We start from the raw sequence: 16,382 nt of genomic DNA, 5'->3' as shown, positions 1-16,382 counted from the left end.
TTCTCATATAGGTCATGCTGAACCTCCATTTGTCAGAAGTTATACAGTTTTTGGAGAATCTAACAATCTTGAGTTGAAAACTGCTTCAGGTTTTGAATTAAACCCATTAACTGGTGCTAATACTGTTCCCCTCCCCTACAAAAAAAGAGTTTACCAAATGTCTTTGATGAGAAGAATCACGTGGTTCTTGTTACATGCTCATCCTTGGCTCGGTCTCTGATCACTGCTCCAGAACATCGAGAGGGGAGTCCGGGAAACTCTATGTTTAGCAGGTGATGCTCATCACTGAGACATCTACTTAGCCTGTTTTTATAACAGTGCTTCTCAAACTCTGTTGCACACATGAGATTCTGATTCAGTCTGGGGTGAGGCCCGAGATTCTGCACTGCCAGCAAGGTCTCAGGTGACATCGATACAGCTGGCCCAAGGACCACACTAAGGCATGGAAGCTTGATAGCATTCCCAGCCAGGGATGCTTTGCAAGGAGTTTGTAACACCTCTACAGACCTCAAATGACAGATGATACCAGCTTTGAAAGAACAAGGGAAAAAGAGAAGAGCCCGGGGCTGGGGGAAGCCTCTGGAGATGGGGACACTCACCACTAGAATCCAGTTCTTTGGCCTCCACAGTCAGGTTATACCAGGGGTAGGTTTCTCTGTCCACTTCTTTCTCATTGAAAATGTGCCCCTGTTTGGTTATGCGGAAGAATTGGCCTTTGTCACTGGTCCTGCGGATGGCGTATCTGTCCAGGGGAAAGAGTTTCATGGCTTTCCATTATTTTTTTTTTAAATATATTTTTTAGTTGTTGATAGACCCTTATTTTATTTATTTATACATGGTGCTGAGAATTGAACCCAGTGCCTCACATATGCCAGGCAAGTGTGCTACCGCTGAGTCACAGCCCTCCATTATTTTTTTGATGAGCATTTTTTTTCCTCAGCATGACAGACGAGGCCCTTCAGAAGCTATCCCTACATCCTTCTCCATCCCCCTCTCTCACAGTTCTGGTTGTTTTCTACCACCCAGAGCATGAGCATACAACTTAGAGGGATTCAGGGGAGTGAGACCATGTCTGATCTGAAGGGTGCTGGCTCCGGAATGAAAGGGGTACCTGAGACTATCAGTAGCCCTCTATAGCTGAGCAGGTGACACTCTAATCAACCAGATCACAAAACGGCTTCTTTTGTGTGTGTGATCAATGAAAAGATAGGAGGGAAAGAGTCAGGAAAAAATAGAAAAGGAGCTGAAAGAGATAAGAAGTAGCAAAGAAGATAAAATTTGTGAAATAAAAAATGGAAAAGTTCTCCCAGAAATCAGGAAGTTAGAAAGTTATGAAAATGTGTGTATGTGTGTTTACATGTATATATATATGTCAATATACATATCATATGTATAAAAATAGTTGCTATGACTGAGAAAGATTCCAGAACAGATGGAACAGAAGAAATAACAAAAATATAATAAAAGAAAACTTTCCTGATCTAAGGAAAAACTGGAGACCATAGATTAATAGATGCCATTGATATCAGGCGTGTTTAATTAGGCATATCTTGATGGGACTTTTGAATTTCAAGGCTGTGTGAAGAAACTTTGAAAAAGAGGACAGACTCTCAGGAAAAAAATGAATTCCTTATTAATAAAGAGAAATAAGACTCACCCCGGATGCCCCCATAAAATTAAGTGGGAGAAAACACTGATAGTCTTTTTGAAGGAAAGTGTTTATTATCTGAGGATTATATAAGCATACCCAGATGATATTAAAATAAGAAGGAAAAAAAACCCATAAGTTTTTCTGTAAATATGCAAGAACTTAGGAAATGTATCACCCACAATAATGGGTCCTGAAATTTGTTTTTGAAAACTTACTCTAAGAAATGTCTCAATAGGAAGTAAAAACCTGGCTTAGGAGGAATTAGAATAAAGCTGTTGATTTCTTTATCATACATAGGAATGCAATGGTGTGTTTGTGTGTGTGTGTGTGTGTGTGTGTGTTGTGTGTGTAGTGTTTTAACTAGAAAATATAAATCCAGGAAAACATTTAAAATTTTATACATAGAAGTGAATCTGATAGGTAGAAGTAAAAAATGGATATATTCCACCCAAATATCTAGGAGGGGGAGATAAATAGGTTTATAGCAAGGATGAAGGACAAGAAACAACACCATTACATTTGAGAAATGGGAAGTGTTAAACAAGAACTAAAAGAATTAAGATCAAACATATCACTTATGGTAAAAAACGTAAATAGGTTGAACACAAAGTGTGTCAGTTTAGATGAAAGAGCAAAGCCACGTGCATTCTCCTTTCAAGAGACAACTTAATGTCAAATGACCTAGAAAAGTTAAAAGTAAAGGATGGAAAATTTACATCAGGCCAATAGAAACAACACGAAAACAAACCAAACCAACAAACTCAACATTAGGCAGCATGGAACCGAAGGCCAAATATTCAAGCAGAACAAATTGGGTAATTTCATAGCACAGAAGTTACAAGCCATAATGAAGGTAAAATAGTTGTAAATCTTAGTAAGCCGAATAGAAAAATTAAAAGGCGCAAAGCAAAAGCTTTGATGTTTTAGAAAAAATGGGCACAAGTACCATTGTTATCACTGTTGTTATGGTTTGGTTATGAGGTGTCCCCCCAAAGCTTCTGTTAACACAGGAATATTCAGAGGAGAAATGAGTAGATGATGGGACCTGTAACCTCATCAGTTCATCCTAGTTTGAATGGACTGATTGGGTGGTAACTGTAGGTAGGTGGGCAGGGCAGGAGGAGGTGGATCACTGGGGATGTGCTCTGGAAGGGTTCATCTTCCCTGTGGCTCCCGTCCCCCTCTCTTCTGCTTCCTGGCTCTCATGTCCTGAGCTGTTTTCCCCCTCCAAACCCTTCCGCCATGATGTCACGTCTCACTTCAGACCCAGAGCTTTGGAGTCAGCTGATCATGAACTGAGCCTCTGAAACAGTGAGCCAGAATAAACTTTTCCTCCTCTAAGTTGTTCTTGTTAGGTGTTTTGGTCACAGGGACTTGAAGCTGACTAAAACAATTACATCACAAAACAAACTAAAACAAGTCCAAAACAAACAAACAAACAAACAAACAAAAACAAAACCCCTACCACTTGTAAATAAAAAGAAAAACAATCCAAGTCAATGTCTTAAATAAACCTATGGGTCCAAGGAGCAATAAAAAGTGTAATTACAGACTATGGAATAGAATAAAGAAGAAGTCGTCCCCACATTTGTGAGATGTGACTGAAATGCAAGGATAATGTTTTTATCCTTGATAAGAAGGCCTAATACCTAAGGCCTAATAAACATTAGCTTTTCCAAAACTGATACATAAACATAAGTCTTATTGGAATTCAAATGTTTTTAAAAACTAGCTAAAGGATTTTAAAGTTCATATGGAAGGATGAACATTTCAGAATAGATAAAAATTGTATAAAACTAAAAAGAAACAATGGGGGAGAGGCTTGCCTTACACATACTAAAATTTAGCAAAAGCTGTCACAATAAAACAGAGTACCAAAGAACTATAGAGAATCCAGAAAGAGATTCAAGTCTACACAAGAACTTAGTGTCCCAGCATGCTGGGGAAATAATGACATTAAAAAATGGGACACTGCTACATCGATGTTCATAGCAGCACAATTCACAATAGCAAGACTGTGGAACCAACCTAGATGCCCTTCAATAGATGAATGGATAAAAAAAATGTGGCATTTATACACAATGGAGTATTACTCTGCATTAAAAAATGACAAAATCATAGAATTTGCAGGGAAATGGATGGCATTAGAGCAGATTATGCTAAGTGAAGCTAGCCAATCCCTAAAAAACAAATGCCAAATGTCTTCTTTGATATAAGGAGAGTAACTGGGAACAGAGTAGGGATGAAGAGCATGAGAAGAAGATTAACATTAAACAGGGATGAGAGGTGGGAGGGAAAGGGAGAGAGAAGGGAAATTGCATGGAAATGGAAGGAGACCCTCAGGGTTATACAAAATTACATACAAGAGGAAGTGAGGGGAAAGGGAAAAATAATACAAGGAGGAGAAATGAATGACAGTAGAGGGGGTAGAGAGAGAAGAGGGGAGGGGAGGGGGGATAGTAGAGGATAGGAAAGGCAGCAGAATACAACAGACACTAGTATGGCAACATGTAAATCAATGGATGTGTAACTGATATGATTCTGCAATCTGTATACGGGGTAAAAATGGGAGTTCATAACCCACTTGAATCAAAGTGTGAAATATGATATGTCAAGAACTATGTAATGTTTTGAACAACCAACAATAAAAAATTTGAAAAAAAAATTTAAAAAAAAATGGTGCTGGCATTGCTGGCCACCCAGGTAGAATAAAATAAAATTGGACTGAAGTCATACTTACTATCAAATATCACATAGCTCGTTCCAGAGGGTGGAGGAAAGACATCTAGTTAGGATAGAGTAGCAAGTACTTTGGTTTGAACACATTCCCCACATGTTCATGTGTTGGAAACCTGATCCCCAAATTCATATGTTAATGGCATTTGGAGATAGGACTTTGGGAAGTAATTAGGATTGGATGAGGTCAGGAAGGTGGGGTCCTCATGATGGCATTAGTGGCTTTAAAGAAAGAGGAAGAGAGAGCTAGGCTGGAAGCCTGCTCTGTCTTGCCAGGAAAGCCCTCTGTCATGTTATGATGCAGCAAGGTCCCCACCAGATGCCACGTTCTTGAACTTCTCAATCTCCAGAACTGTGAACCAACCTCCATTCTTCATAAATTACTCAAGTCTGTGGTATTCAGTAATAGGAACAGAAAACCAGGTAAGACAGAAAGTGCCAATGAACAGGACATGACACCATCCAAAAAAATTTTAAAAAACACAAACAACAGCAAATTCAGTATAAATCTGTCTATGTATCTGTATGATCATAAGGAAAGGTAGGTGGGCCTGGCTGGAGGAGGCAGATCACAGGGGACATGCTCTGAGAGGGTTCATCGACCCTGTGGCTCCCGTCCCCCTCTCTTCTGCTTAACTACAAGCCACTTAACATGAGCTGTCTGGATGTGGGAGTTATCAGTTTTCTTTACAGACCTTTGTACTGTTTCAGTGTGTGAAATAAGCATGTCTTTACTTGTGTCATTTTTGGGAGACAAATTTAGCAAAACATGTTTGGTGAAGGGGCTTCAGGTATGTTATCTGATTGGCTGCTCTTTTACTATCGGGTCTCTTAGGTGGGACCCGTGGGACTTGTGGTCCAAAGGACAGGCCCTTCAAAGTCAAAGAGAGATCAGACAGAGCAAGGACAGCTTGGACCATGGGGTTGCCTGGGAGGGTGAGAGCCCAGCAGGCCAGAGGTGTTGGTGGAAAGGCTTGGGCCACTGGCCCTGATTCTTCCACTTCCCATACTAGTGCAGCGGGAAGCCAGTTTTCCTCTCTGATTCTTGGTCTCAACCAGCAGCCACAAGAATATCAGTGCTAGGACTGTCACTGTCATCATCATCAACACGCCCACTGCCCCTTACCCAATGCTACGCCGGGCCTCATCGGGATCTACAGCCATCACGGAGCCGATCAGAGGTTTCTTCTGGTTTTCCCGCAGCTGGAAGTGGTAGAAGTGTTGCTGGAAGACGGGGGGCTCGTCCACATCTGTGATGTTGATGATGACGCGGGCTTTGTTGCTGCCCGAGATGCCACTCAGGTATCGGAGGTTGATGGTGGGATCGGTGGCCTCGATGGTGAACACGTACTGCCGGATGAGTTCATAGTCCAGGGGCTGCGTGAGGGAAAAATATGCTAACGCCGCTCTGAGCCAAGCATCCTGCAAGGTAGGACTAAAATGACAACTGTTTGGCACTAGAGCCCAGACCAGTGACATTTCTAGGGTCATCAAGACTGGCCAGGTCTAGTGTCTGTTTCCAGCTGCTCTGTACCTCATTTCAGCAGTCTCAGGGCCACACCCCCAACCCTGGCCCTGTTCCTGGTAAGTAGTCTGCTCTTAAGAGGATCACAGACTAGTGGCTTGAGCCTTTGCTCCAAAGGCTTCCCCTGTGCTTGTTATCCCTCAAGCAGCTGTGAGAAGGTAATCAGAGGCCCTCTCAGAAGCCCTCCTAACTGGTAATGCTCTCTGCCTTCTGTTGCTGTGTAGCGATAAATACAGTGGCTGTACTTTTTTGTTTGTGGGTCTTTCTTTCCCACTTGCTGAGAGCTTTGTTGACCCGGGAGGCTCGTTGTCTCCCCCTGGGTCTCTGATCTCCAGTGTGGGGCTTGGCCATAGAAGAACTCAGGCTCAGGACCCCCAGTCCTCTGCATGGCCATTCTGGAGGCACTTGTAGCCCCCTGACAGGACCTCTCCCTCCTCTTCCATATATAGTCTGACATCAGCAGATACTGTCCATGGCCACCTGTGTCCTCATGCACTCATTGTTTCCATGCATGCTGATGACTTTCTACTGGCCAGCACACAGGGAAGACAGATAGTGTCAGAGCAGTGCTCTGTCAACACTTGGTATATACATACCCCACTCCCATCCCCTGCTGCAACTCTGAGATGCGCTCTTACTGTCTCCCAGATGCCCTCCATGGGATGGGGCCCCATTTGCCCACCCGCTCATGAATGAGCTGAGTATTAGCTTCCTTCTTTTCACCTGAAATTGCTCCCAGGGCTTCCTAGGATCACTTTCTTTGAATAAGCAACACACACCCAAATCCTTGCCTCCAGGTCTGCTTCTGGGGCAATCCTGCCTGACACACTGGGTCTCAGTCTTCCCGGGCACATAGCCAGTTCTGAGCTGATCCAGAACATTGTCCTTTGATGGTCTCTGGCCCAGGAGAAGCCCTAGGGTAGATCCTATGGCCACTGCAAGCCCCGAGCCCTACGTCTGAGGCTGTGGCTGCAGACCCACAAACCTTCATGGGCTTGATGATGCCCTCGTTGCGGGTGGGATCCGTCTCGATGGTGAAGGTGTCCCTGTATTCGCCTTGCACGATGCTGTACTTGGTCATCCTGTTCTGAGGCTCGTCTGGGTCATGAACAGACAGAAAGCCCAGAGGGCTGCCCACACGGATGTCTTCAGGCACCGTAAAGGTGTACTTGGCTGATGCAAATAGAATACCCCAAAAGGCATCGGATTAATGAGATGGATGAGGTTAGTGCTCTTTCATATCATCCTACCATATTTTGATCCAGAAAATGAACACATAAAATAATGATGATGAGAATAATAATACTCTTTAGATTTGGGATCTTAAGGCAAAGGGGTCTATTCTATCTGTTGATTCATCCATTTGTCCATCCCTCTGTCCATCCAACACATGGTTATTGAGCACTGACTACACACCAGGCACTTTGCTAGGGACCTATTAGTTGATAAGAGAGACAAGTTGTGCCTTCAGGGAGCTCATGCCACACAAAACAAGGTCACTGCAGAACTGGCTGGTTCTGCAGCTGGCTGAGCCTCTGATTTACATCAGCACTGAAGGATACAATGAATACAGCCAACTAACTCTCTTGCCCAGACCCACCAAGGACACAGGACAGGCTCTTGTAAGATATTTTTTAGGGCAGGATTCAGTTTTAGGTGGGGTAAGGCTCAACCCCAGCTGTAGATCCCTGCTGACTGGCTCATGGGGATTTTCTAGCTGGGGCCGAGTCTCAGGGTCTGGGTTCTCCTGAGCCCATGGGATCTGAGTGAAATTGCTCCTATGTCCTAATGGGACCCTATGCACAGTGATCACATCTAGCAGGGCCTGTGATTTCCCTCTGGTCTATGAGGAGACCATCACCAGGGGCAGCTGGACAGCCTTGGGAGTGTGGAGCAGGACCCATCTTGCACCCAAACATCTTCTCTGGGTTTTAGGCCCACCTGGGGTTGGGGGAGAGGTGGAGGAATTTGGGACACCTCCCTCAGAGTTCCCAAGTCACTGAGTATCCCCCCCCCCCCACACACACACAGGGCCCTAGGGAGGGGCTCACTCTGAGTGAAGATGGGGAAGTTGTCATTGACGTCTTGCAGAGTGATTAGCACGGTGGCTGTGCCTGATTCTCCCTGGAGGCCCTGGGCATCTCGGGCCTCTACCACGATCTCGTACCTGGCCTGCTTCTCTCGGTCCAAGTTTTTGTTTGTGGTGAAAATGAGTCCTGCAAAAAGTAGCCCCAAGAGTCATGTTACTGGAGGAACTTTGAGAAAATACAGATGTCTGGGCTGTATGTAGAGAACCTATAGGTGATTCCACTGTTCAGCCAGGCTGAGAACCATGTGTCTACAGGCTACTATTTTGTGTCCTACCCCTGCTCCATTAAAAATGACCAAACGGGATGGTCTAATATTGGTCTAGCCAGCTGGAGCATTGTGTTGAGAAATACCATGAGGCCACATGCAGGCTCAATGTGGAAGCGTTCTGTGATGGATTAATGATGTCTGCCTTGGTACACCATAGGGCAGTGTTGGTGTCTGCTATGTATTTATTATTACTCTGAAAGACACTGGAGCAGCCCGAACAACTGGCCTTCTTGCTCCCAAGATTCAGTCTTTACTGTTTTTTTTTTAAATCTGTTAAATCAAACTAAGTTTGACCTGAGAATTCCTCTGTACTTGCATATTTAGGTCCTTATGTAACGAAATGCAATCTAACTTAGCATGTAAATGAATTGAAACCTAAATGTGCTTCGGTCAATCCCAGGCTGCCAGATGTTCAAATGTTTGAGCTGTAACCAGTCTAGCTTTTTCTGGGCCTCACTTCTGTTTTCTGAATATTACTTTCCTTTCTTTGTCCATAAATGTTATCCAGACCTGGAGTTTCTCCAATCCTATTTTGATTCTGGGATTGCCTGATTTGTGAATTTTTTTTTCCCTCAATTTAACTCTGTTAAATTAAATTTGTCTAAAGCTTTTTTCTTTTAAAAATTCATGAAACGCTATGTGGCTATGCTCTCCCTAGATTTATCTAACTCCAGCTTTGTGGCTATCATAGGTGATGATGAGCAGTCCTATTTTCTGGATGAGGGGAGTAAGACTTCCAGAGGTTAGTAGTCTTATCCAGGGTCTCTAGAGAAGGGAAGTAGCTGAGTTTGGAACGCAGGTCAGATCTATTTGAAGCTGTCCAAAGAACTGTTAACCAGCACTCTCTGCTGCCTCTTGCTCACTGCTTGGGTACCAAGATCCTGAGGTCCCCTGGGTTTGAGCCCATGTCTTGGGTACCTATAGGCTTCCTTCCCCCATAAATACCATCTATACTTTATCTTTCTGCAGGCTATCAATCAATTCCATGGGATAGTGCTGTTTAGTAGTTGTTGACATACGTCAGGCTGGACTTCCCTCAGTATCTGTACCCAGAACATTCATGTCCCCTACTCCCCCAAGCTGGTGCCTGCCCAGGAGGGTTCATCACACAGACCAGAATTATCGATGGCAAAATACTCTTCCCCCTTCAGGACTTGGTACGTGACGGTGGCATGGTCTGACACTGTGGGGTCATCTGCATCCACTGCCGTCACACGCGTGACCGAGGTTCCTGTGGAGAGAGAATTCGGGGGTTTCTGTCTCGTGACAATGGCCCCTCTCTCCATTCCTGGGTGAGGGCAGATGTGATTCTGTTGTTCCTCTGTCCCCATGGGCAGGGGGTTGGGGAAGCCTGCTTTGTTTTCTGAGGAGCCTGACTCAGGACAAAGGGCTGGGACCCACCCAGGCCAACCTGGAGGGGGCCAAGAGCATAGGTGTTTGTGCCTTGAGGGGAGAAATCAGGGTCAGGAGTAGAAGCCCAGGAGAGCAACGGCTGCTTCTCCCTCTCCTGAAAAAAAGTGAGAACAAGGGACTGGGAATGCACACAAAGGAGTGGTGACACATTTCTCATCCCCTTGAATTTCAGGGACCTCACACTTAACAGGAAGTTCTGCCCCCAGGGCTCTGATTGGGGATCCTGGACTGAGTGGGTAGAGAGGAAAGCTCTTTCCTGGCACCTTCTGGACACTGGGACAGGACTGAGGAAGGAATAGTGACCTTCTTAGGCTGGTGACACACTTTGGGTCCAGATTTCTGTCCCCCACCTCCGCTCCTACATGACCCCTAGAGATGATTCTTCTTACTTTGGTGACAGAGCCTGTCACACACTCTTGGTGTGTCAGTCCTGGGGTTCAGAGGCAGTGGGTAGTATGTGTTCCAAAGAGTAGTAAGACATATGTGTGTCTCTGATGGCCAGGGCTCAGCCCATGGCTGGGATCAGGGATCAGTCTGTGACTGATCAGAACTCAGGCTGGGGCCAGGTCATAGTGTAGCCTTTAAGGATCAGTTTTTTCAAATCATATAAAGTGACAATTATAACTTCTGCCCTGAACCCACTTCATCCTGATCATGACAGTGAAATGGCTGATATGACAGGAGCCTCAGCCTGGGGAGGAGGGAAGAAGGAGGGAGAGAGACAGATTGGGCACATACCCACAGCTGACATCTCAGGCACAGATGCGTTGAACAACCGGTGCGTGAACACAGGCCAGTTGTCATTTACATCATGAACTTTGATAGTGAAGCTGGAAGGAGGTTCCAGGTTATTGTTGGTTTCCTTGTCTACAATGAGGGCAGTGAGCTTGTATTCGGTGACTTTCTCCCGGTCCAGTCTCTCAAAAGCATACACGTCCCCTGTCTCTGCATTGACCCGGAAGACCTTGCCAGCGGAGTCTCCTTGGAGCACATACTTGGTGTTCTTGCGATTCACGCTAGATTTGATCTAGGAAGGAACAGAATATGAGCTGGGGGGAAGAGCAGTGGTGGTTGGGTATATGTACACATGTGTGTTCATGTACAGAGTGTGTGCACACAGGAGCGTGCACATGTAGGCATCTGCATGTGAGTAAGTATGTGTGCAGGTCTGTGCTCATGTGCACGCATGCGTGTGTATTCATGTGTGTATGTAGGTGCTGGTCAGAGATCCTAACTGTGACACTGAGGTTTTTAACAAGAACCTCCACTACTGGTTATTCTCAGCCAGGTCACTGCAAACACCAGCTGGTGTAAGTTGCTTAGCAGAGCCCAATCACCAAAAATGGTGCTGAGGGCACAGTAGGGGCTTAGGAGGTAGCTTTTTGAGTGAAAGAATTTGGTGAATTAGAAGCCAAAGAGTACTTTTGCCCCTTAGAAGACACCTAACCTCAATGACTTGGGATGACCTCATCTGTAAAATGTGGCTGCTGCTGCTTCTGAGGTTGACTTGCCCTCGTGAGTAGAGCACCCTTTTGAAAGTGAGTCCCGGGAAACCTCCTCCTTTGCCCATGGCTTTTGAGCATCAGCTTAAATGTTCAGAAATATTTGTGAGCCGACTGTTAAACACAGCCATTGTTAAAAAACGAAATCTTATAGACTTACCATTAAATAAATCATATTCAAAATAAAGACCACAAATACTCAGAATTTATCACTTCCTAATTATTTTAGTATGTTCTTGAGATTAGGTGTGTCTTTTGTATGAGTGTGGTGGGAATACTGAGAAAGGACATGTCCATGTAGGCCTTCTCCCAACTCTGTGTTATCGTGTTGGTAACTAAATCACTTTGCTGAAAGCTTTTACATCACGGAAATTGGCAAATGCTACACAATCGGGTCCTTTTCCTCTGAAGAGCCAGTTTCAAATAGTTATCAGCCCTCCACTGATCCCCAGTCAATTCAGTTTTGGAATGGCACATAAAAAGTTCTCTTCTTGGGGGTTTTCAATGTCCAGTCCTGGAGAAAAGAACTCCCATGAACTTTGTTAAATTCAGGATTTCCTGCACCCCTTAAACCATTGAACCATTTTTCTTATAACACGTGCTGTTAGTGTACCAAAGAATTTGATTTGGAAAATAGTGTGGGTCAAGTATCTTGCACAGAACAGAGCTCTCAATAAATGACAGTTATTATTAATGATACATCCTCAAATTAAAGGATATAATTAGAAGTTTAGAAGGGCTGAACATTCCATTTATAGAATCTTAGAGAAAATCAGCACCACAAGACTAGGTAGTATATATGCACGTAAAATGGTACTCTTCTGGGATGTTAGAAAGTCCAGAAAATAGAATTTGAATTTAAATGTAAAAAATATAAAATTGGATGGCTACAAGGTGTCAGGCCCTATGTAGGCACACAGGGATAACACAAACCTATGCTGGCTCTCAGGGCTGAGGCTCAAATCCTCAGGGACTGGAACTCCAAGGAAGGACAGCCCTTAAGGGTCAGATGGAGCAAGGGCCTTGGAATGTGTCCGAGGAGGACTCATCAGGAAGGCCGGGAAACTGAGAGCTTGTGGGGCCTCAGGAGAGAAGAGGGAGATTCAAGAAGGTGTGGTCCAATCCCATGAAGTCTTCAAGGTGTCCCTAGCATTTACCAGCTGTATAGTCACTGAAGTCCTTGGTGAGAGCAGTGACATCTGGCAGTGTATAGAGAAGAGTCTGGAAGGTGACGGAGTGCAGATAGGGAGAGAGGACCCTTTCCCTCTGGTGGGCAGTGGGAGGGGGAGGCTGCAGCAGCAGCTGACGACAATCATCCTGGAGCAGGGCTGGGGTGGGCAGTGACAGGTGGGTCCCTGGGAAGGTTCCTAAGGTCCAGGAGCTAGGACATGACGAACAGCTGGAGAGGGCAAGAAGCCTCCTCTGAGCTCTGTAACCAGGGTCTTGTGACAGTGGGGACTCAAGGAGAAGGGACCGTCTGGGGCTCTGAGGGAGCTGCTCAGGTTAGGATAAGATGGCAGTCTTCAAACTGGGTCCCTGGTGGATGCCTGAGAACCCAGCAGACAGGAAAGAGGAACAAGTCAGCTGGGGATTAGAAGGATGCATGAGATTTCGTGTGCATGCAAATTTCTGTTTCCTTCCTCCGAATTTTTCTTAAATAGTTTTCAGTTTTTGAAAGAGTTTTTAGATTTCCAGGAAAAGGGAGAAGCTATTCTATAGAACTCCAGTCAGCTGCTCCCCTTGGCCCCTAATGTCAACATCTTAGGTGAATGTGGTACAGTTCATAATAAAGGAACCAATACTGATGCAGGATTATGAACTAGAGCTAATACATTTATTTAGATTGCCTTGGTTTTTACCCAATGTCCTTTTTCTGTTTCAGGATCCTGTTGAGGATATTGCGCCACATTTAGTCATGGTGTTTCTTGGAGCTCTTTTTGGCTGCGATGGTTTCTCGGACATTCATTGTATTTGGTGGACGTTGATGGTTTTGAGGAGTTCCAATCAGGAATGTCACAGGATGGCCTTCTACTGGGATCAGCCTGATGGTTTTCCTATGGTTAGGCTGGGGGAACAGGTTTTGGGGAGACACCGTTTCTGACATCACTGTATTTTGATGGAACATCTCAACAGCACAAATCACACCTACCCAGATTTGTGGGTGCAGAGACTGCTCAGGGTTCACTCCCATTGTCCACCCAGCTCTGTAAACAAAGGCTTCAGGCTCTGACCTCGATACACAGGGACTTCCTTCCCTGGGATTACGTCCTTGGGAGCTGGGAGCCAGGAGGTGGTCCTTGAAGCCCTGTGCTTCCCTCTCCCAAGCACCTTGGTTTCCTCCCAGCATGGGGACCACACGTGGCTCCTCTGTCCCCAACACTCTGCCCTTTGGTCTCATGCCAGGTGTCCAGTGACTTGATGCAGTCACTCAGATTGGCATCAAGATCTCAGTCTTGACGCTCTTCCTGTTGTTTGCAGACCTCTGGGCGAGCCCCCAGCAGTTGTCCTGGTAAGAGCTGGCATGATGCAGGTGGCCCCCACTTTCCGCTGACTCTCCCTGACTCACTGTATAGATTTTCCTTGGGGCCAGTCCTTCTCCTCAGAAGATGATTCATGGCACAGTTATTCCGCTAGGAAGGATGTAGGTGGGTTGATGACATTTCCTTCTATGACACAGGGTTCACATTTGTGTTGGGAGTCAGGAGCCCCGGGTTCTCCGAGGGCTCTGTGCTGGTCTTATTATGTGACCCTGGGCCTGGGTCTCCCCTCTGATTGGCCATGCTGTAAGATTTACTTCTCCCAGTCAGCCATTCAGGAGAGACAGAAGAGCCATGGGCTCAGCTGGCCGTGGCCGTGGAGAGCCTCCAGTTGTCCCCAGCCCCTTCCTTTGTCTGTGGGGGCATTTCTGGTGTCATAGTCATACTGGGCCTGATCATCCAAAGTCCCTCTTCAGCCTGTTTCTCGATCACCAGTGAGATTCCATTATTACCATTTGCAGATAAGCTGTTCCTCTAGACCAGGGTGGGTAAACTCTTTCTGTTAAGGGTTAGAAGGTAAATATTTTCGGCTTTGTGGGCCATATGGCCTTTGTCACAACTATTCAACTCTGCTATTGGAGCAGGAAAGCAACCAACTTGTAAATAAGTGGATGTGATTGTTTTTCAATCAAACTGTATTTACAAGTCCAGGCAGGGGGCCAGATTTGACCCACAGGATCCCTGCTCTAGACCACCATCTCCATGAGAGTTGGGCCCCCATCTATCTTTGTCTGTCTTTGTTTACTGCTCTTTCCATTACTCAGTCCAGTGCTTGGAGCTGTCTGTCCTTTTCCCAGGACATTTGACCTACTATTCTCTCTTGTAGTTGATAGGTAGATTCCAAGAAGTTGGTAAGGTGAGATTTTAATGCACTCAGAAATGTTCTTCCTCACAGAAAATTCTCAAAAAATACCTAGGCCATCTACTTTTGTGTAAAATTCCATCATGTGTGCCATTACTTTGAATTAGAGTGGATAGTTTTGAGGACTGGGACAAATGGATATGGTGAGACAATTCAGCAGTCACTCAGATTGGCATCAAGCTCTCAGAAAATGGGCTTGGGATGGTCACATCTTATAGGGGGACAAAGTAAGGATCAGAGCCGTAGGCTCTGCCCTGGAGGTCAGGCTTGGGTAGGCACCTTGTGATAGATGTACTGCTTTGGGGGAGCTATGTGAATCAAAGGCCTTGATCAGGATTGGCAACTATAGCCTGAATGATTAACCCTGTAACCAGCACCGTTTTGTTGAAGGCTGCTCAGTCTCCTCCTGATCGCTCAAATGGGAACACTTAACAGTGGCCATGGCTGGTTCTGCCATAAGCCCAAAGCCCCTAGGCCAGGCTGGGCTCCTTAGCCTGAGCATGGATGGCACTTTTGTTAGTGAAATCTGGTCTGTAAAGCAAGGTCTTAGAGAAAATGAGCCATAGTATTCATCACCACCACCATCGTTGACACCACCACTTCTGCTACTATTGCCTCCATTATCACCTACTTTTTCACCATCACCATCATTACCATCACTACCAACATCACCCCCACAACCACTATCACCTCCCCCATCACCAATCCTCACACCGTCATTACTTCCCTTACCTCCCCTTCATTGTCATGGCCACCTCCATTACTACCTTAACACTTTCATGATCACCACCATTACCACCTTCTATATTACAGTCCCTATTATCACCATTGTCACTGCCAATAATACCACCATCACCGCCGCCACCACCACTATACCACTATACTACCTCTTTAATCACCACCCCCAACATCACCCTCAATTTCCCCTTCTCTATTCCCACCAGTGCCTCAGTCATCACTACCATCTCTACCACTATCACCTTCCTCACCTTCCCCTTCACTATCTCTATTATCATCAGCATTACCAACACTATTACCACCAGAACAATCACCAGTACACCATTACTACCACCATCACTTTCCTGTTTAGTCAGCTTTCCATGTGATGACAAAATACCTGATATAAAAAAACTTAGAAGGCAGAAAAGTTTCAGTGCATGGTTGCTTGGCCCTGTTGCTTTGGGAGTGTGGCAAGATAGAGCATCATGGTGGAAGTGTGTGGTGGGGTTCTGTGTCTCTCATGGAATCTGGGAAGCCAAGAGAGAGGAGGGGCCAGAGTGCCAACATCCCTCTCATGACCCTGGGGATTTAAATTCTTTCTACAAGTCCCCATCTCCTAAGATCCAAACCATAACATTCTACCCCAGCCCCTAAAGGCTCATGCCCATCTAATAATTAAAAATGCATTTAGTCCATTTCCAAGAGTCCCCAAAGTTTCAACAGTTCCATCATTGCTCAAAAAGTTCAAGTCCAAAGTCTCCTCAGAGACTCAAGGCAACCTCTAGCTGTGAGCACCTTTAAAACAAAAAACAAAAAACAAAACAAAACAAAACAAAACAAAACCCAAGAAAACAAGATACATACTTCCAAGATACAGTGGCACAGGGTAAATAAAAGTTGCTTGGTTACATTGCTTGGCCTGTGACAAGTGGTAAGGAGTCAATGATGGATCAAAACTACTCACTTCATGGCAACTGGGAAGCAAAGAGAGAAGTCCTAATATCCTCCTAACGGGCACCACCCCAATGACATAACTTCCTTTCATTTGTTTCCACCTCCTGAAGTTTCCACCACTCCT

The 16,382-nt window shown here is 45.3% G+C and overlaps 1 protein-coding gene across 2 annotated transcripts in view; it reads right to left on the bottom strand.

Annotated features, from left to right (window-relative positions):
- Cdh5 (cadherin 5) overlaps positions 1 to 16,382 on the bottom strand; it is a 36,798-nt gene that overhangs the window by 7,627 nt on the left and 12,789 nt on the right. For both annotated transcript variants that reach the window (XM_071604150.1, XM_071604149.1), the window contains exons 3-8: positions 10,422 to 10,710; positions 9,385 to 9,501; positions 7,964 to 8,128; positions 6,898 to 7,085; positions 5,514 to 5,764; positions 600 to 742 (exon numbers count right to left, since the gene is read on the bottom strand). In XM_071604150.1, the coding sequence (XP_071460251.1) occupies positions 600 to 742; positions 5,514 to 5,764; positions 6,898 to 7,085; positions 7,964 to 8,128; positions 9,385 to 9,501; positions 10,422 to 10,710 (1,153 nt within the window). The remainder of the gene's footprint in view (positions 1 to 599; positions 743 to 5,513; positions 5,765 to 6,897; positions 7,086 to 7,963; positions 8,129 to 9,384; positions 9,502 to 10,421; positions 10,711 to 16,382) is intronic.

Source organism: Marmota flaviventris, chromosome 18 (assembly GCF_047511675.1).
Source record: "Marmota flaviventris isolate mMarFla1 chromosome 18, mMarFla1.hap1, whole genome shotgun sequence".
Taxonomy (NCBI): domain Eukaryota; kingdom Metazoa; phylum Chordata; class Mammalia; order Rodentia; family Sciuridae; genus Marmota; species Marmota flaviventris.
This window is presented reverse-complemented; position numbering and strand designations above follow the sequence as displayed.